The 20,428-nt window shown below is 43.3% G+C and overlaps 1 protein-coding gene across 1 annotated transcript in view; it reads right to left on the bottom strand.

Annotated features, from left to right (window-relative positions):
• The window catches only part of RNF13 (ring finger protein 13), a 143,795-nt gene that overhangs the window by 19,387 nt on the left and 103,980 nt on the right, over positions 1–20,428 (bottom strand). The window contains exons 7-9 of the mRNA XM_019532576.1: positions 19,086–19,176; positions 7,293–7,398; positions 639–732 (exon numbers count right to left, since the gene is read on the bottom strand). Of these exons, the coding sequence (XP_019388121.1) occupies positions 639–732; positions 7,293–7,398; positions 19,086–19,176 (291 nt within the window). The remainder of the gene's footprint in view (positions 1–638; positions 733–7,292; positions 7,399–19,085; positions 19,177–20,428) is intronic.

Genomic DNA, 20,428 nt, shown 5'->3' with positions numbered 1-20,428 from the left:
GAGGTCCCTTCCAGCCCTAATGTCTATGAAATCTATGAAATGTGACTTATTCCATATAACAATATTTTCAAATTAGATCGGGAGTGGAAAGAAAGAAAGAACACCACCACCATGAAAACTAGGCAGGTCATATTCACAAAGTAGTTGCTTCTGGAGTCTTGCCAAAATGTTTGGTAAGATATGTGCCACGCATGCTTACCTGTTTTCAGACACTTGATAAAATAACATAAAAATCAGTGTCCAAATGATTCACTGTGGTGACTGTTAATATAATAGGAAAAAGCAGGAGGGACCAGGGCAAGGAAGTTAACCTACATGAAATATGGAAAAAGATCCTACATTCTGAACTAACCTTATCAAATATAAAACATTACCTAACTTCTAAACTACAACAGTTCACATGGAGTCTGCTCATGCTCCCACTGAAGCATGTATTGAACTTCGCTTTAGCTCCAATGGGAGCCAAATCAGAACCAAGTTGCTTATTTTATTACCATTTGATTTCATTCCAACTCTGATACCCAGCTTAAGTATTCTTATAATAATTTTCAAAGCTATGGGAAAATTAATGGATATTAGTATTTATTTAAGCCCAATTAAGTTGGATTGTTTACAGAAAACAAGAAAGATCCACTTGCCTTTCTTAAATTTATGTACGGGAAGTTTCTTAAGTTGATCTTTTCGAAGCCGGTTCCTTCTTGCTCTGTGCCTGTCTTGCACAAATTTCGTGATCTGTAAGAAATCAGACGGGGAAAACAAGAAAATGTAAATAGTACATCAAAAGAGCAAAAGAACAATGAAATAGCCAACTTTGTTTATAAGTCTCAATTTTAAATTTGCTTAAGGTTAAATATCCCCAGGACTGGATGAGAATACAGCCAGGATTGCCCCTGGCTGGACAAAAAGGTCAATCCCAGGCTTTAAGTTCGTATAGCAATGAAACAGATTAATTTTGCAACACACCATGTCTAGATAACCCTGCCAAGCTAAAAGTATACATTTAGACAAGACCAGAGTTTTATTAGGAAACAATGGCAAAGTCTTTCCCAATTATCATATAGCCACACTGCTGCAAGCCCTTACAGAGATCAATGAACCTGAAGGTAATGTGAAAAAGAGTTGATTATTACTTGCTGGGCCCAACCATAATTTCACTTCCAGTGGTTTTACATCTGTTTTTCTAACACCAGATTCTCATCTTGCTGCTTTTGACCATAGTGAAAAGTAGCAGTATACCTAAGCATAAGCAAATGGAACATTAGTCCCAGGTGCCACTTTAGAGACAGTGCCAGAATGACAGTTACCCGAGGAGCCCATGCTGAGGCAGCAGCAACCCACAGTGGCCCTATGCAAGGAAGTGAGTGCTTGGTCCCTGCCCTCTTACCCTAGCTCCATCTCCTAGGTCTCTGGCACTCAGCACCCCAATCTCTTTATCCTCCCTGTCCAGGGCATCAAAATTCCTAGCCATGCCTCTTATGAATAGTTCCTTCTCATTTTTCCTTACAGAACTTCAGATCTTTCTACGTTGTTTCTAAGCCGCTCTCTTTGTATCTTGAGGTTATTTCCATGGCCAAAATGAGAAAGGAAATGAAGATACAGCTTTACCTACAGCAGAGACTTTGAACAATACACCTTGGAAAATGGCAAGGCTCACCTTTTTGATAAAGGTAATACTAGACAGACAACGCAGCAGAAACCATACAGAGGAGCTGTGCAATTAGCTAGCTCCAGTTCAGCTGAGATTTTTGATGAAAGTTCAACCTCTGAATGACAAAAAATAACTTGTCTTTTAGCCCCATGGCCATGTACTTATAACATATTTAGAACATGCTGCAGTATGGAGACTGGATATCCAGACGCTTTTCTCCCAGTTGTGGGAAAAATTATCAAGAGAAACTCTGACCTTACATGTGGACCCAAGTCTCTAATTTACTACCTAGTATTATTTAATACCAGGAGTGCATGGAAAGAAATTGGTCATGCAGCATAAAAGGAAGGAGGACCAAGCCAAACAAACCTTTTGGAAAAAAATGCCTGGATCCTACCTTGGTTCTGTCCACTGTCTGCACAAAAGTCCTGATTAGACATCTGAGTAAATGCCTATTCCTGACCCCAGATGAAGGGAACTGGACAGACATAGATCTAATGGTAGAAATATATCTACCATATCAACTCATATGTCAGACATATTTGTAGCTAGACACTGTACTGAATGTCTTCCTGAAAATGTACCTCCAAAATAGTATGAAAGAAGATAGGTTAATTGAGAAATCCTGTCCCTGGAGATAAATGCGTTTAAATAATGTGCAAAACCTCTATCACTGTCCTGGCTTGTTCAGGTTATATTGTTTTCAACAACTGGCCTGAAGGGAGCAATGAATTGTGGCTGTGCTCTGTTAGGTCAGGTTAGCAGTTATTTTTTTCTCTTTGCTTTTGGAATATAGAGATGAAGGAAATACAATTGGGAACTGCAATTCTAAGGAGATATATCCTTGTCAGTTCAACTTTAGATGGTCTATACTGACGTAATAAATTCATACTATGCAAGGATTACTTTCTGCCTTGGGGACAGTTTTAGGATTTCTATTTCCTTATTAATGAAATAAAGTATAAAATAAATTAAATAAAGCATTAGTGCTCAACTTTTTGGTCTCATAGGCCAGACAAGTGATGCCAAATTGAGCCCTGGGCACCGGGATTGGGCTCTGGGGCCTGACCCCATATACTTTAATTGAACCCCTGGCAGCCTGGCACCACCCCATTCCAGCCCTCCCCCCACTCCCCACCCTGGATTGGGCCCTGGGGCCTGACACCATCCCTACCTGGCCCTGCATATTGAGTTTGGTTGCCCAATCTAGAGTGCAAGGTCTGAGGTTCCCCATGGGTTTGGAAATTTGGGTGCAGGGGAGCAGTGCTATCCCTCCTCCACTCCCAAATTTCAAGACCCATAGAGAGCACTGCAGGCTGGAAAGTGAGACACCACAGGCCAGGGGTTGAACACCTCTGAAATAAAGTAACTGGTAACTGCTACATTTCATCATGCACAGGCAGACTGGTGCAATGTAAATCCCAAACTAATCTGTTTAAATTTTAAAATTATGGACCTAAAGATTAACCCAAAAAGGGTATAAAAACAGTTGATTTACAAGGCTTGGAAGTTAGAATGGTTCTGACATTCCTTTAAAATGTTATTGCCTCACATGCCTACCTTTGGTATAAGCCAAAATTAGCTCCTAGTGAAAATGCTTCCTAATTAAAACAAAACTGACCTGAAATGTCCTTAGATAACTCTATGTTAAGTGGGTATATGGTAAATCCTGTTTTTCATACTACCTGCACTAGGTACCCACTTCACCTTTGTAAAAGTATATCAATATCTTGAATACAATTTTAGTACAATTCTGTTTGATCCTTCACAAAAATAGGGGCTTGGGATTCTTCAGCACACAATATAGCTCAGCATATCTCTGTGAGCATTCCGCTGTTTCCTGCAGCTCACCTTAAAAACTTGTATCCCTACCTTATACAGTCCCACATGAAAATATCCACAAGCAGCATGTCATGACATTTTAACGGACCCTTATCAGATTTCATGGTTAGCAAAGTGATTAATAGAAGGGATGGTCTATACCACTCAGAGCCACTATTTCCCTAAGTAGCTTACACTTAGTTCACATTTATAAAGTTAAATCCACAGAAATTTACAAACCTAGAATTTCCCCCAACTTACTTCCAATACACAAGCAAATAAACCTGAGGCTGAAGTCTCAGTGTTACATCTACCTCTTCATTTGACTAGCTTGCCCCCGACAATTAGTCTTACTTTGCAATTATTTATCCTTCTGAGCTTGTACAGATAGTTAACTTTTTAAACCTGTAAGTGGAGAACAGAGCTTTCATGGAACTGAGTTGAACTCCACCATGCTGCTCTCCCACACAACTGTCCGAAACCCGTGCTAATTTTGACCAGTGCCATTTTTCTATGCTGGTGTAATACCTTAAAAATGTGTTAAGGCATACCTAAATGGAGGAAACTGTCCAACTTTTCTGCACAACCTCTGCTTAGAGATTCAACTGACATCCCAAAAACTTTCAAATGAGCATGTAATTCCTACAACATGCTTAATATAATTTACAATAAAGGATACTGTCATTTTCAGTCAGAATAACAGCTGCAATTCTAAGGAGGGGTGGACTTCTGAAGGGATCAGCCTACACTTTTGTCAGATCAGTCTTATTCCTTGCTGAACTTATCTATATAACTCAGCCCATCAAAGTTCATTTCCAGCCCAAAAGATAAACCCTGAAGTCCAAATGAAATTTATGAAGGTGCCCTAACACCCAAGATGGAGGGTGAGTTGTGAAACTGGTAGCAAAATGCTAAAAGAAGATGTGAAGAAGGACTTAGAAGGAAGCCTCTTTAATCAAAAGGCATCATTGTGGAAAACACAGTGAAATTTCAAACTTCCAATTTGGCAGACAAGGTTCAGTTCTAGTCCTCAAAGGAAATTTACAAGACACCTTTCATAGACGAGCCTATGAACTTCACTTCATACATCTACTGGATACAAAAATTATGGGCTAAATATAGACATTCGATTTATGGCACATTATAACCTGCCTGCCATCCAATAAACCCACATAACCTGTCTGCATTTTACCAGCTACACTTTATCACCTTCTCCCTTTTCCCTCCCCCACACTCCCAACTACCTTTTCACACCTATAGTCTCCCATTAACTTTGAACCTTACTGCCATGCATATGTATATTCACAGACCTGAATTTTGCAATTTGGCTTCTATTCTACCCAGTAAAGCACACAAACACCAACAGACTTTCCCTATGCCTGAAGAAGGGTGTTTGTGCCTGAAAGCTTGCAAAGAACAATTTTTCCAACTATTTAGTTGGTCTAATAAAAGATATCACATCTACCCAAAGAACCTTGTCTGCCTATGTCCTTAGACCAACATGGCTACAAAATGATCCTAAAACTTCCAATTTCGTTTTTCTAAAGTACTCATTATTTTATATACTTTTCCCACATGCCCTCCTCCTTCCCTCCTTTGTAAGATACCACATGCCATTTTTTTCAAGTTGTCTTTAGGAAAGAGACTTTCCATGTCATGTAAATATTCTTGTTTCCTTTCTGAAACCTCTCTCTAATTCAACAATTAGAGTTGTTTCTGAGATGGGATGACCACCATTACACCTAGTGTTCTAGATCAGGATTGTCCAGGTGGCCCGTGGGCAACACCTGACTCACGAGGAGTTAATGTATATCCTGCAGGCTCTCCCCCCCTAAGTGCTGCTTCCCTCATTGCTCATGCTGCTGCAGCAGTGGCCATGGTCTCTAAGGCAGGACAGCATAGTAGGAAGGGACTCAATAAGCTTGCTGCCCACATGGCAGCAAGGGGGGCTTGTGCTGTCCATAAGGCAGTGCAGGTGGGGCTCATGCCGCTCACAACCATAGAAGTGAATGAGGTGGGGCTCACACAAGTGACAGTGGCAGAAAAGGGTCTCATGCTGCTCCTATAATGGTGGCAGGGGACTTACGCTGCTTGCACACTAGGGATTTCAGCATGTATTGTGCACAGCTTATGTGGAATATGGCCGGAGGCTGGTGACTGGTGCAGTATACAGTCCCTAGCCATTCTCAAGTTGGATAGTCCTACTCTAGATGAAATATAACTCTAGTACCATCAATTTACATAGGAGCTTTGTAATACTTTACATCGTATTCTCCATATTTTCCTTAGACATCTAACTGTCTTGTTTATTTTTTGACTGCAGCTACAAACCAAACAGATAAACAAACATGCCCAAGCTGAAGCACTGAAGGTTTAAGAGAAGCATCTCTAACTAGGATCTTCTCCATTGGGGCTCAAAACTTTGGTATTTACTCATCGCCTGGCCAGCAGCAGCCTGAATCTGATCTTCAAAACATACTACAAAGCCTCCCAATTTACCTAATATGGCAGGAGAGGCAAAGTACAGCACTGATGAGGTACCATGTTATCCCAGGTTTTCTTTAAGGACAGGAAAAATGGCTGGGTTTCTCTTGATGTCTGTATAATTCTAATTGTGCTAAAGGGGCCAGAACAGACATTTTTAAAAATGCTGATTATAGATGAGAAAAAATAAACTGTGCAGAATACTGTACTGGAAGAAAGATGAATAGCCAAAGACTTGTATCACAAGGGAATAACTAAAAAGTGAGTTTCACACATGAATACCTTGCCCAGCTAAGAACTGAATTGGAAAGTTCAAATTCAAAGCATAAATAGCCTCCAGCATAGTTCTTTGTGAAGAACAGCAATGTGCGAGATGGAACTTTTCATGGGCTCTCAGCAGCTCCTTATTATAATTCTGCAATCAAAGCGATGGGAATTTTGAGGTGATTTCCTGCTTCTGATGGAATTTTCCCTTTCCCAGTAAATTGTTAAATAATCTCTGCAACAGATGGTTTATCCCAGGGGTTCAGGAGTACATTTCTGAACAGAAATTCTTTAGCTTTTCCAATGCAGTTTACAACAGATGGCAGGTATCTTCCAAATGTTCATGGAAGAGACTCCTCCTATAAGGTCTTTACCCCAAGTACAAGGTTGAATGCAGTGCTAGACTACTACAAACTCAGTACAGTTTTCAGGAACGAAAAGTAAATGTTTTCATGAGGCTGACACTAGGTTAGCAACTGGAATCTCCAATGCAATTGTGAAGTGCAGATCCAAGAGAGACAGAGAGTTCTTATTTAAATGATTAGTCTTCCAAGTATTCACTCTACAGCGCACACACCATTTAATCAGTCACTGCCAATGAGACACAAGAACTAGTACAGACTAAGGAGGAATACATCTGAAGAAAGGCTTTGTTGAAAAAATTGTAGCACACATTGCTGGTCTGCAGTCAGCAGGGAATTCATGATGTCCCTATGCAACTGGGTTCTAGAAAGAAACAACTTAGTGCCTCTGCTGGCTACTGCAACTTGTCATTCACCTAGCCAGAGCAACTCTTTAACAACAGTTATGTATTTAAGATAAAGCAGAACATGGCTAACAACAAAAAGAATAATTACAGAAGATAAATAAACAGAAGATAACAAAAAGAAAAAGATTTATTGTGTATTGAGAAAATAACCGGGTGGTTAACAGTGAGCATTATTAGTTTAGATTTTGCATAAAACTCTTTCTAGTTGTTTGGTTCTTGAAAAGCATGATTAACTACAATGAGCCATAGTCCTGTAACTTTTATTTTTGTCTATGGAGAAAGATTATTCAAAAGATCAACACCTACCATAAATATGACGATGAGTATAAGGCAGATCCCCACTATAATCAGGAATGGAATTAAATAGTATTCCAAAGGAAGACTGAACTCTGGGATTAGCACAATATGGCCACTGTAGGGGGAAAACAGTAATTTTAAAACAGGTTAAACTGTAACACAAAGCAATGGTGATAAAATAAACACAATCAGGAAATACCACACTGGTATCACTGTCTCTCAAATAATGAAATACAAATGTACTAATCTACACGCATGACCAGGCCACCTACTGCAAACTAATAAATCAACAAACAATTACAAATTAAGATCTCTACTAACAATGTAGGGTTGTTTATTTTTGCACCTCTAGTTTAGTTATTACTGCCTATAATACAGTTATTGTTTATATCGTAATATAAATAACATAATGCCCTCAGTAGAATCAGAGCTCATTGTGTCAGGTGCCTTACATGCACACAGACCAGTTCCTGCTCCAGAAGCCTCACAGTCTAGGACAGGGGTCAGCAACCTTTTACAGTGGTGAGCTAGATGCTTGAGATGTGGCAGCTGTCACTGCAGGCTTCCAATCTTTTACCCCTTATCAATTCCCTGCTTCTATATTCCCTTGCCTGCTCTGTGCCCCCCTTCACTTGCTCACTTACACTTAACAGGCTGGATACAAGCTCTTGTGAATTAGATATGACCCACCAGCCATATGCTGCCAACCTGTGGGCTAGGATATTAGCAAAATGCAGCAGAAGGACTGAATAAAAGTAAGAGGGAGAACAAAATAATCATACAACAAACATATTATTCATAATAAACAGCTGTCCCAACTTCTGTATGAGCATGATCCAAAGAACACTGAATATTAATGGACTCTTTACCATAGATTTCAGTGGGCTTTGGATCTGACCATATAAAGATGCTGTAATACATTCCATAAGCACTGAAACTCAGAGCCCTCTGAAAAGGAGGCCCCTTTAGAGTATCTCAAGTGGAACACCCAATATTGAACATCTCAACATTACTACTATTTTATTAAAGGTAGACCTAGATTTTATTACCTTTTGTAAGAAGAGCAGATGGACAAGATTCTACTAAGACTTTTTTGTAACTTAAGTGAAATTTACATGCTGCCGTATTTACAAATTACAAAAAACTCCATTTCACCCTTAAATCAAGATTGACAGGAAAACAGATTATGTAGGTATTTCAGCGGCATATTGGAAGCAAGATATGACAAATTATCTAGAAATCTGTGCATCATTCAGATTTACCGATGCATTTCAGATAACACTGTAGATTTAGTTGTAAATAATGCAGCATGGCAACAACAACAAAAAAACACAAACAGAAAAAATCCCGACAGCACAGATGTCCCTGCCCCCCTCCCCAACATTTTGACTATAAGTGTGTGACTACTGAAAATGCTGTCTTGAATGGCAATAGGTAGGTAGCATCAAACAGAGATTCTGACTACTACTTCTGACTAGTAAACAAGAGAAGTCATCTGAATGATGCCAGGTATTTATCATCAGGAATAAACACTTGTAATTATCCCAATAGCATTTGCAGGCAAAATAACTGAAAAGGGACAATAGATATACAGGCCATTCTTATCACCTTTGATCATCTTGAGCAGCACCTTACTCCTCAAGAAGTTCCATTGATTTCAACAATATATCCACTGACGAGCATATGAAAACTAGCCTTTCTGGAGCAATCCAAAAGGAGTAAGGCCACTGACCCCAAAGGAAAGACATAAATGAAGACTGATAGAGAAGGATAATTAAGGACCTGTATTAAATAATTCTCATATTCCAGTCTTCTTCTATACTTGCATTTTAATAGTTTTGTTCTCACAATATATTTTTTTCTACATCTTTACACTTCCTCAAATGCAATGTTTCACTTGAAGAACATGAGCAGGGGCCCCATCAATGTACTTCAAGCCCATACTGAAGATTCACCTAGGGATGAAAAGTTAGTCACCTACTTCTCTGTTAAGTCAAGGAGAATGCCAGTATGTGAGTGGTTTTGTAATGAGCAGTGGGAAAAGGACAGAGACCACCAGACCAATTTATCATGAGCCATCTCTGGATAAAGAATAAATACACTGAGGCAAGAAAATGAAGGAACATCACAATCCCATTTTAGATTCCCCCTTCACAGTAGAACCTTGCTTTAAAAATAGGGCAGGGCACAGTTAAAGTGGTATGGATTTGAATGGACATGCTTTCAATTTTACCTGCTGGGCCTCAAAACAAATAACTATTTCATTTTCTGGTTTCAGTCTTTACAGACACAGTATAAACATGTAAACTACAGTCTTTATTTTTAACTGTTTAATTATATAGCACTTGGTGATATTATGGTCAAGATTTAAAATAAGGGTGCTCAGCATTTGGTTTTAATGGTTCCTGTTCTCACTCTTAATAGGAATATATTTACCTCCGTCTTTTCAAATATGGATTTACCTTATAAACCAGTTCTTGGAAATCAGTCTATTTTTTAAAAACATTATGCTAGCCCTGTGTTTCAAAGTTCATTCCTATACTGCATCTACATCTGAAGGAAAAGAGGGAAGTATCTAATAGATATACTGTAATCTTACATCAAGAAAACAACTCTTGTTTATATTTTCTGTCTGAAGTGCTCAGTAGTTTTGTTCTGCTATCACCCTAAATTGCTATAAAATAAACCCAGTGCTTCCCAGTGCTTGGAAGAAAAGCAGGTTTTGGACTTCATGAGCAATTTTATGATGTCAAGCATTTTTTTCACCTTGACAGATAATTGAATTATTCAATTTCTTAACCTGTTCTTCTTCTGGTAACAAAATGTTTGCTATAAAATTCCAAGTCATATTCACCCAAAGACGAGCAAATTTTCAAACTTAGTTTCCAATACAAATGGGCATGCATAAATACTCAGATAGTCGATCAATATCTAGACATACTTTGCTACTCAATAGGAGCTTTGTATACTTAAGTTATCCAAAACATCAAGATTACTTATCAAGCAAAAAGCAATTTTGATCCGATATATTTTAGAAGGCTAATTAATACAATGCAACCATTTTAATGAACAAAGAAAGATAAACCATCTTCTATTTTAATCAATGAATCCCTCAGAAATATCCAAGTATGGATGGCTTCCCCTGGTGGTTCAGTGGTAGAATCCTTATCTGCCACACAGGAGACCTGGGTTCAATTCCTGAACACTTATACAACTAGAGCCACGGAGGCACTGAAAATATGGTCTCAGTCCAGCATTTGGATTCTCAGTGACCTGTGGAGGGTCTGGGCAGCCTCCACTCCTCCAAACTCCTGCCTAGGTATATGTGTCAAAGGTCTAGGTGACCTCTCACGCATACACCATTATCCAGAAGGATTGACCAAGTATGTTTTTCTACCATGTACACAGCAAGATTCGGTGCAGGGCCAAGCCAGAATCATCTTCCCCATGCTGGCTCCCTGTGCTATGGGCAGCATGCATCCCACTCCACGGCTTGCGCTGCCTGCAGTGTGCAGGCTGGACCTAACACTGGGAACACTGCCTGTACCCCAATGTGCAAGCATAGGCCACACACTGCATATGGCACCCAACCAGAGTGGCTCTGCATACTGGCTCCAGGGCCAGCATAGATCAGGTCACATGGCACCTGTGTGCTACATGTGCAGGGTTCTGCAAGCTGCATGTTTGAAACCTCTCCTGTAGCTCAGAGAAAGTAAAAGTGCTTTTTCATCTGAAAATGGACCTTTTTCACCCCTGAAGAATAAGTCCTTAAATTCATATTTATTTTTTTATGGACAAAAAAAGTCTGTATCTTTTTTGGTTCAACAAAGCCAATACATGTATGATGAGACTATGAGCTCAATTCTATTCATTTTTGTGCACCATTAATAGAAATGTTTCCTATGATGCAACTATGGACCATATTTTCCCTCATTTACAATTATGCTACTCTCACTGAGGATAATCAGGTTGTATAGCTAAAACTGATGGCATAATTTGGCTCCCAATTTTTTTACAATTTGTGGGTCAGAACTAAGCCTGAATTTCAGATCCAAAGCTGAGTTTGAAGGACTGGCAAATGGGAAAAAAAATAATTTAGTTAAAAACTGAGCATATTTTATAAAAAAATAACTGAGACATAACAAGCATGGAACGTCCTTGGCTATTTTTAGTGTTTTTCCTAAGTAAAACTTCATAAGCAAATCACCATGAAAGTGGCACATCAGGTAACAGAAACCAGCTCCCCTGAACAGAGAAAATTAAGGTTGAATGGACCTCAGGAGGTCATGTAGTTCCACCCCATGCTCAAAGTAGGACCATCCCCAACTAGATCATCCTAGCCAAAGATTTGTCTAGTCAGGTCTTAAAAACCTCCAAAAATGGAGATTTCACAACCTTTCTGTTCTAGTGCATTACTACCCTCCTAGTGGGAAATTTTTTCCTAATATCTAATCTAAACTTCCGTTGCTGCAACTTGAGACGGTTACCTTGTTTTGTCATCTGCCACCATGGAGAATTGTCTAGCACCATCCTCTTTTAAACTTCCGCAGGGTGCAGGTACTTGAAGGCTGCTATTAAATCCCCTCAGTGTTCTCTTCTCTAGACTAAATAAGCCCAGTTCCCTCAGCCTCTCCTTATGGCTAAGTACAGACATTAAAAAAGGCTGAGCCTGAATCAATTCAATCTTTGCAGGTTAGTCTAACCTGCATAGATTGGACTGAGAAGCAAACAGACATTCGCTTTTGATTCTGGGAATGCAGGCATGTGCCTGTAGTGGCTCAGGCTAGAAGCCGGGGGGAGGGGGGGCACTAGAGCCCCCCCTCCAGTGGCCAGAAGGCTGGAGGGAAGCTGAGCTAGGGGGGTTGGGTCTGGCCAGGCCCCAGCAGCCTGAGTATGATTAGGTAGGGGTTTAAATCTCCACCCTGGCCCACAGCCACGGTGTGCTTGGAGTGGGAGGAGAGAAGCAGCCCTTGACAGGCTTTTTTTTTTTTTTTTTGGGGGTGGGGGGCGGGAAGCATGGCCAGACCCCAGCCCTGGGCCTGAAGCGAAGTGGGGGAGGGGGAAATCACAGGGAAGTCGGGCTGGCAGGGACCTCCAGCAGTCCTCTAGTGTCTAGTCCAGCCCCTGCCTAAGCCCTGGCCAGACCCTCCCATACAGGCATTAGAATCTAAAGAGTGGAGGGTTCACTCACCAGGGGGGCTCTGTACTGCTGGGGAAAAAAACCACCAAGGGCTTCTTGCAGCCACTTTCCCCCACCTTGAGGCCAGTGCTGCACAGAACTCCCCGACCCCTCCTCATGGCAGGGGAGGAGGAGGAGGAGGAGGAGAGAAGGAGGAGGGGGAGAGCCCTGTCTGCTACAGCCGCTGTCACAGCCTGGCTGGGCCTAGGCATGGGGAGCTGAAAGCAATCTAAGTGCACATCTCCTGTGGCCCCAGCCCAAGCCACAGCTGGCTGGGAAGAACGCAGCCCCAGCCATCCGCCTGCCTCACCTGGGGCTGAGACTGTGGGGCTGAGCTGGGCTGGTCTGTGGGTGCCGGTTTAGGTTTGCTTAAAGTGACATTTTACGTAGAAAAAACACAAAAAATAGCCAAGGAGGTCCATGCTTATTATGTCTCAATTATTTGAAACCCATTCCTGTACTTTGTCTAGAGTTGTGTTGCCTTACACACTCCTTGAAACTCAGCCAAAACCTGCCCTGCTTTGTTGAAAGGTTTGTAAATGTCAGCAACAATCCTGACAAAAGTGGCTCAAGTTTGGAGTATTATTATAAGGAACTCAAAACAAAGCAAGTTTTGTATGGATTCATTTGTTTGCACAATAACACTAAAAATATTATTCTATACTGTTCTTGCAAGGATGCATGTGTAAAACTACCTGAAACTCACAAAACATTTGTGATTCAATTCTTATTGCAAAAATATTTCTTTAAATACAAAATTTTTTAGTTATCCTTTAACTAAATACCATAACGGAATCAAAACTTCTCACTCTCAAAAGGCACCAACCCCGCTGCCCTCCTGCCACCTTCTCTGGCTACCTAATCCATTCCCGGGTAGTCCCAGGTGGTGAGAACAATGCACAGGGCAGGGCGCTGGAAGCCCGCCAACCCCGAGTTTCCCTGAGCATGCCTGGGCTTCCAGCACCCCGTGCACAACTGGATCTGGAGGGGTGCTGCCTGCAAGCTGGGGTTGCACCCACACAGCTAGTACCCCACCCAGGTGGCCCTAGGGAGCTCTGCCACCATGGAGGGAAGCACTGGGTCCCCCTGCATGACATGGCAGCAGCTCGCTTGGGCAGGCTGCACTGTGCAGGGGAATCAGGCCCCTCACCACTTTTTTTTTTTTTCTTTCAGCAAAGCCTGCTGTCTGTCTGTCTGTCCGGAGCACTCTGATTGGTTACTTCAGTAAGCACTGTGATTGGCTGCCAAGACAACCAGGGCATGTCCACACGAGCATGCATGTGTGTCTTGCAGCGTCTCAAAGCAAGAGGCACAAGCAGGAATGAATAAATGCTCCCAGCGCTGCAAATTTGCAGCACAGGGGCAAAATTAGACCGCAGGATATCCAGGGGTCAAAAAAAAACCCGCAGGAGAAAAAAGTAGGGAGCAACCAGAGGCTCAGTCCTCCACAGAGACACTCTGGTAGCCAGCCAGAGTATCTCTGTCATTGGCCCTCTACACTAATGCCGGGGAAAAAGCAGGAGGAGCTTGCACTCATGTTTGCAAGCAACAACTTCAACCTGGTTGGACAAATTGAAACCTGATAGAACCCTACTCATGACTGGGCAGTAGGCATTGAGGGTTACAGGTTGTGCAGGTGGGATAGAGTGGGGAAAAAACGTGGGGAGGGATGTTGCTCTCTATGTTAAGGAACAATATACATCCTTTATAATCAAGATGGAATCAGAGGAGGGCCAAACCAAAATACTGTGGGTCAGGATTCAAGGGGTTGGGAGGAAAGTGGGGGTAGTGGGGGTCTACTATAGACTGCCACACCAGAAAGATGAGCTAGACCTGGAATTCTCCAGACAGCTCTCAGAGGCCGTATGGTCGAGAGATATGGTTAGGTCCCCCATGACAAAACTACCCTGACATTTGCTGGGAGGAGCAGTCAGCCAAATCTAACCACTTACATAGGTTCTTAACCTGCATTCAGGACCTCCACCTAACACAGGAGGTATATGATCCCACTAGGGGAATCACCTTGCTGGACTTGGTGCTAGCTACAGGGGATGACCTAGTGGGGAATCTGCAGGTACAAGGTAACCTAGGGGATAGTGACCAACAATTGACTGAATTCACTATCCAGTGAAGGGTGGGTAAACTAACCAGCGGGGCTGAAGTGCTAGACTTCAGAAAGGCTAACTTCAGTGTGCCCAGGAGATTAGTTAGTGAAGCATTAAAGCTCAAGAGCACTGCCGAAATGGGGGTCCAGGAAGGGTGGTCGTTCCTCAAGGGAGCAATCCTACTGGCACAGAAGGAGACAATCCTATGGTGCATAAAAGGGGGCAAAGGGGCCAAGAAGCCCTCTTGGTTGAACAGGAAAGTTCAGGAAAGCCTAAAGGCAGAGAATGAGGTATACAGGCTGTGGAAACAGAGGGCAGCTACCAAGGAGGAGTACACCTCCCTGGCTCGCACTTGCAGGGAATCAGTTAGGAAGACCAAACCAGGATTGGAATTTAGGCTGGCAACAAAAATTAAGGACAACAAAAAGTCCTTCTTCAGGTATATAGGGAGCAAAAGGGAGGTGCAGGGTAGCACAGGACCCCAAAAGGACAAACTAGGGGCAACTGGTGACAGAGAGGGGGGACAAAGCTGAGCTCTTCAACGAGTTCTTTGCATCTACATTACTAGACACAGACCAAGACAAATCTCCCAAATAGATCACAGACAGGCACAGGAGGGATACCAACCCACCAACTGTTAGCACAGACTTAGTGAAGGGGCACTTGGAGGGACTGGATGTTTTCAAATCAGTGGGCCTGGATGAACTGAGAGAAGGCTGAGGGGGGATCTAGTGGCCTGTTACAAACTAGTCAGAGGGGGACCAGCAGGCATTGCGGGAGTCCCTGGTCCCCTGAGCAGTACCAGGAGTGACTAGAAATAACAGCCACAAGCTGGCAGAGGGTAAATTCAAATTAGACATCAGGAGGCGCTATTTCACTGTCAGGGAGGCTAGGAACTGGAACCAACTTCCAAGCGAAGTGGTGCTGGCTCCTAACCTGGGGGTCTTTAAGACAAGGCTAGACAAACACCTTGTTGGGGTCGTTTGACCCCCGTACTCTTTCCTGCTATGGCAGGGGGTTGGACTTGATGATCTGCTCAGGTCCCTTCCGACCCTACAAACTATGAAACTTCATCCAAGGGTGCTGAAAGAATTGGCCAGTGTCAGAATTGGCCAGATTTGGCCAGAGCCCCTGGCACGGTTGTTTGAGCAATCATGGTGCTCCAGTCAGGTCCCAGAGCACTGGAAAAGGGCTGGTGTGGTGCCTATTTTCAAGAAGGGGAGAAGGGAGGAACTGGGAAACTACAGGCCAGTTAGTCTCACCTCTATCATTGGGAAAACTTTGGAAAAAATCATTAAGGAACATGTTTGTGGGAGCCCAGCAGGGGAAATAATGTAGAAAAGAAATCAGCATGGATTCATTGCAAGTAGATCCTGCCTGACTAACCTTGTTTCTTTTTATGACCAGATCACAAAATGCTTAGACGCAGGAGTTGAGGTAGATGTCATCTACCTAGACTTTAAGAAGGCCTTCGATACGGTATCTCATTCTGTTCTTGTAAATAAACTGACAGGTTGTGATGTAGATAATTTCATGTTCAAGTGGGTGACAAACTGGTTTAGGGGGTCACATCCAGAGACTGGTGGTGGGTCAATATTGACCTGGAAAGATGTGGGCAGTTGAATTCACAAGGCTTGGTCCTTGGACTGGTGCTAGTCAGCATCTTCATCAGTGACTTGGACGAGGGCGTGGAGAGCACCCAGTCGAAGTTCGCAGATGATACCAAATTATGGGGCAAAGTTAACAAACCAGAGGGTGGGGAACAGATCCAGGCAGATCTGGACAGGTTGGAAAAATGGGCAAAATGAAATAGGATGCAATTCAACAAAGATAGGTGTAAGTGCTGCACTTGAGCAAAAAGAACCATGAACACACTTACAGGCTAGGAGATGACCTTCTCAGCAGCACCGCAGTGGAGAGGGATCTTGGAGTCATAGCTGACACCAAGATGAACATGAGTCATCACTGCACTTTATCATGCATTAGCAGATGCATGATGAACAGGTCCAGGGAAGTGATGCTTCCTCAGTATGCAACACTGATCAGGCTGCAGTTGGGAGTACTGCGTCCAGCTTTGGGTGCCGGACTTCAAGAGGGATGTGGAGAATCTTGAGAGGGTTCAGAGAAGCGCCACTCATAGGGCCTTGACTGCAGGTCTCTGACCATATGAGGAGAGACCAAGGGACCTGGATCTCTTCAGCCTTCGCAAGAGAAGGCTGAAAGGTGATCTTGTGGCTGCCTATAAATTCATCAGAGGGGGGCAGCAGGGAATAGGAGATGCTCTATTTACTAGGGCACCCCCTGGAGTAACTAGGAACAATGGCTACAAAGTGACAGACAGCAGATTTAGATTGGACATTAGAAAGAACTTCTTCACAGTAAGGATTGCCAGAATCTGGAATGGGTTTCCAAGAGAGGTGGTGCTCTCCCCTACCCTGGGAGTCTTCAAGAGGAGACTGGACAAGTACTTAGCTGGGGTCATCTGATTGCAGCGCTTTTTCCTGCCCAGGGCAGGGGGTTGGACTTGATGACCTGCTGAGGTCCCTTCATACCCTAACATCTATGAATTTTTGAATCTGTGAATCTATAAATAAAGTGCCAAGAGGCTGGGGCTGGGGGGGCAGCCACTGAGGTGGCTGGGGGTGCAACCAAGGGATGAGGCCAGGCAGGGCAGCCATTGGGGGATGGGGCCAGGCAGGGCAGCAATGCAGGGGGCTGGGGTAGGGCAGCCATTGGGGGATGGGGCCAGGCAGGGCAGCAATGCAGGGGGCTGGGGTAGTAAGCAGGGGTGGGGCACATGCACCCTACATGGGGGGTAGCCCCTGCAAGGGCCATGTGGCCCCTGTTCGGGGCTGTGGCCCTGTGGGGGGCAGTCTGTGAGCTGTGCAAGAGGGCTGCACCCTGCGGAAGGCAGGGGGCCCCACCACTCCTGAGCAGCCCCCCTGCACATTACCCCCACAATCCACCCACAGCTACTTACACACTCCACGGCCCCCCACATCCTTCCACAGCCACCCAGAGAGGTTTCAGTATGTAAAAATGGCCACATATATTCTAAGAATTTTGAAAAGTTGGCCCAAGTACTATTCATGATGACAAGATGACAAGAAGGCTTTCGACACTGTCTCTCACCCCGTTCTCAACGAGGGGGTAAAAAGCACCCTGTTCAAATTTGCTGATGACACTAAGATGTAGGGGGATGCGGGCACACTAGAAGGAAGCATCAGGCTACAATCAGATCTAGACAGGTTACAAGGGTGGGTGGATGAGAATAGGATGGGATTCAACACAAACAAGTGCAAGGTGACGCACCTGGGGAGAAACAACCGGCACCATACCTACAGGTTGGGGAACTCCCCTCTTGTCAGCACAGAGGCAGAAAAGGATCTTGGAGTCATCATCGACTCCAAGATGAACATGGGCCAGCAGTGTGGGGAGGCAGTCAGGAAGGCCAACCGCACCTTGTCATGCATCCACAGATGCATCTCGAGCAGGTCCAAGGAGGTGATCCTCCCCCTCTATGCGGCACTGGTCAGGCCACAGTTGGAGTACTGCGTCCAGTTCTGGGCGCCGCACTTCAAGAGGGATGTGGACAGCATGGAGAGGGTCCGGAGGAGGGCCACTCATATGATCAGGGGACCCTACGAGGAGAGGCTACGGGACCTGAACCTGTTCAGCCTCCAAAAGAGAAGGCTGAGGGGGGATCTTGTGGCCTGTTATAAACTAGTCAGGGGGGATCAGCAGGCATTGAGGGAGTCACTGTTCCGCTGAGCACCACCAGGAGTGACCAGGAATAACAGTCACAAGCTGGCAGAGGGTAGGTTTAGGTTAGACATCAGGAGGTGCTACTTCACGGTCAGGGCAGCTAGGATCTGGAACGAACTTCCAAGAGAAGCGGTGTTGACTCCTACCCTGGGGGTTAAGAGGAGGTTGGATGAACATCTTGCTGGGGTCGTTTGACCCCAGTATTATTTCCTGCCATGGCAGGGGATTGGACTAGATGATCTACTCGGGTCCCTTCCGACCCTAGAAACTATGAAACTATGAAGATGAACAGAAGTCCTGAAGAAGAAATAGTATTTTTCATAGAAAATATAAAACAAAAAGATTATCTATCAACTAGTCAAAATTACAATCAGGACATATATTTTAGAATTACCAACATTTCTAGTGATTGCTTTTATTTAAGAATTTCAGACACTCAGATCACTTAGGCACTCGTGGTAGAGAATCTAGGTTAAAACTGCTTAAACACAAAATCAAATGCGGTAAAGCATCTTAACACTAACACTGAAAGTACAGTGAGCAAAATCATGGCCCCATGGAAGTCAGCAACTAAACTTACACTGACTTTAAGAAGGTCAAAACTTTACTCAAAATAGCTATAGTCTAAATTATCAAAAATCCTTTTTGTCTTAAAATTCTATAATTGATTGAAAAAGGTGTGAACACAGTGTAAAGCACAATGACTTTGCAAGTTAGCTTAAATAATAAATAAAAAGATAAACCATTACTTACCCCTTTTCATAAGTAAAGTCTTCCTTAAGGGAATTAGCTGATGACTCACCAATGAAGACAGAAGGAATGTCAATCTTCTTTAAAACTTCAACTGTTTAAAATATAGCAGCAGAAATAAAAGACCAATTTTGACATAATGGTATTCCTCTATGGGCACACATTTAAATCAAAACCAATTTATAAAGAGCCATTAATGTTATGAGACTATTACTGTGGGACGACATCCTCTACTAGAGATTTAATGTTTGGAGATAAATATATATTCTATTAATTTAATGTATTTTTTCCTTTATGACTATCTAAGCTTCATTGTCAGTGCAACTATAAACTCAACATTCTGAAGAAATGATTTAAAGGGACATAAATCCTTTGGCAAAAAACTGTCTAGGTACAGTTGGGGTACAGATAAATACATGAACTATAGGAAGCACAGGGATTGTGGAAACTTTACCTCACATAAGCTACTCTACGCTAACAGTCCATTCACCTGCACTTTCCCTGAGGTAAGTGAAAGCAAAACTGAGGTAACTTAGCTATCAAAGGAAAAATGGTTCGTTACTACAGTTTAGTTTTCAGTTGTCATGGAGAGAATGCAGGAAAGCAGCTATCATAGAGTAGGTGACACAAAATAAACCTCTCACTCCTTTTAGCTTACTGGAATTTGTTCATTTATCCATGCTTCAGTTTAATCTTCAGCTGGTTTAAACTGGCAATTTCTTGAAGCCACATTGATTTACACCACCTGAGGCTACAGCTATAAACAATCTACTTTTTAAATAGAAATTAATGAACAAGAGATGATTTGAGAATAAAAGAGGCCAAAAGTGGGAAAGAATCAACAAACCAAACCCACTCACATTTTTCTCCTTTAAAAGAGAATCTATTTTTTAAAGTTTGTTGATCCATTTTTTTAACCTTGTTCTTGACCCTTGTGAGGGAATGGGGCCTAGGAGTGGCCGTGAACTCCCTAGCACCCCCCTACCGTCACTTCAGGTGGACTCAGCACCCTTGGTTTCTCGCCCGCCACGTCTTTGATGGTAATAAGTTTATATGGGAGGCTGGCTTTATCCCCTGGTGAACGGTGAGTGTGTTACTACCCCTACTCCGTATGGGGTGCCTCGGCGCACCCTGGCCTTAAGGGCAATGCGTGTCTCCATCCTCCCCTTTAGCATGCCCCAAGCCTCGCAGCTCTTCCTGGACGTTGTTTGGTCCTTAACTAACTAGCGCCCTACCTGGCGCCCCCCCTGGACTGAGCCCACAGCTAGCGCCCCACCTGGCGCCCCTTGGGCTGGGCCCACAGCTAGTGCCCCACCTGGCGCCCCTTGGGCTGGGCCCACAGCTAG

The sequence above is a fragment of the Crocodylus porosus genome, unplaced genomic scaffold, assembly GCF_001723895.1.
Source record: "Crocodylus porosus isolate Cpor-Errol unplaced genomic scaffold, CroPor_comp1, whole genome shotgun sequence".
NCBI classification, from domain to species: Eukaryota; Metazoa; Chordata; order Crocodylia; family Crocodylidae; genus Crocodylus; species Crocodylus porosus.
This window is presented reverse-complemented; position numbering and strand designations above follow the sequence as displayed.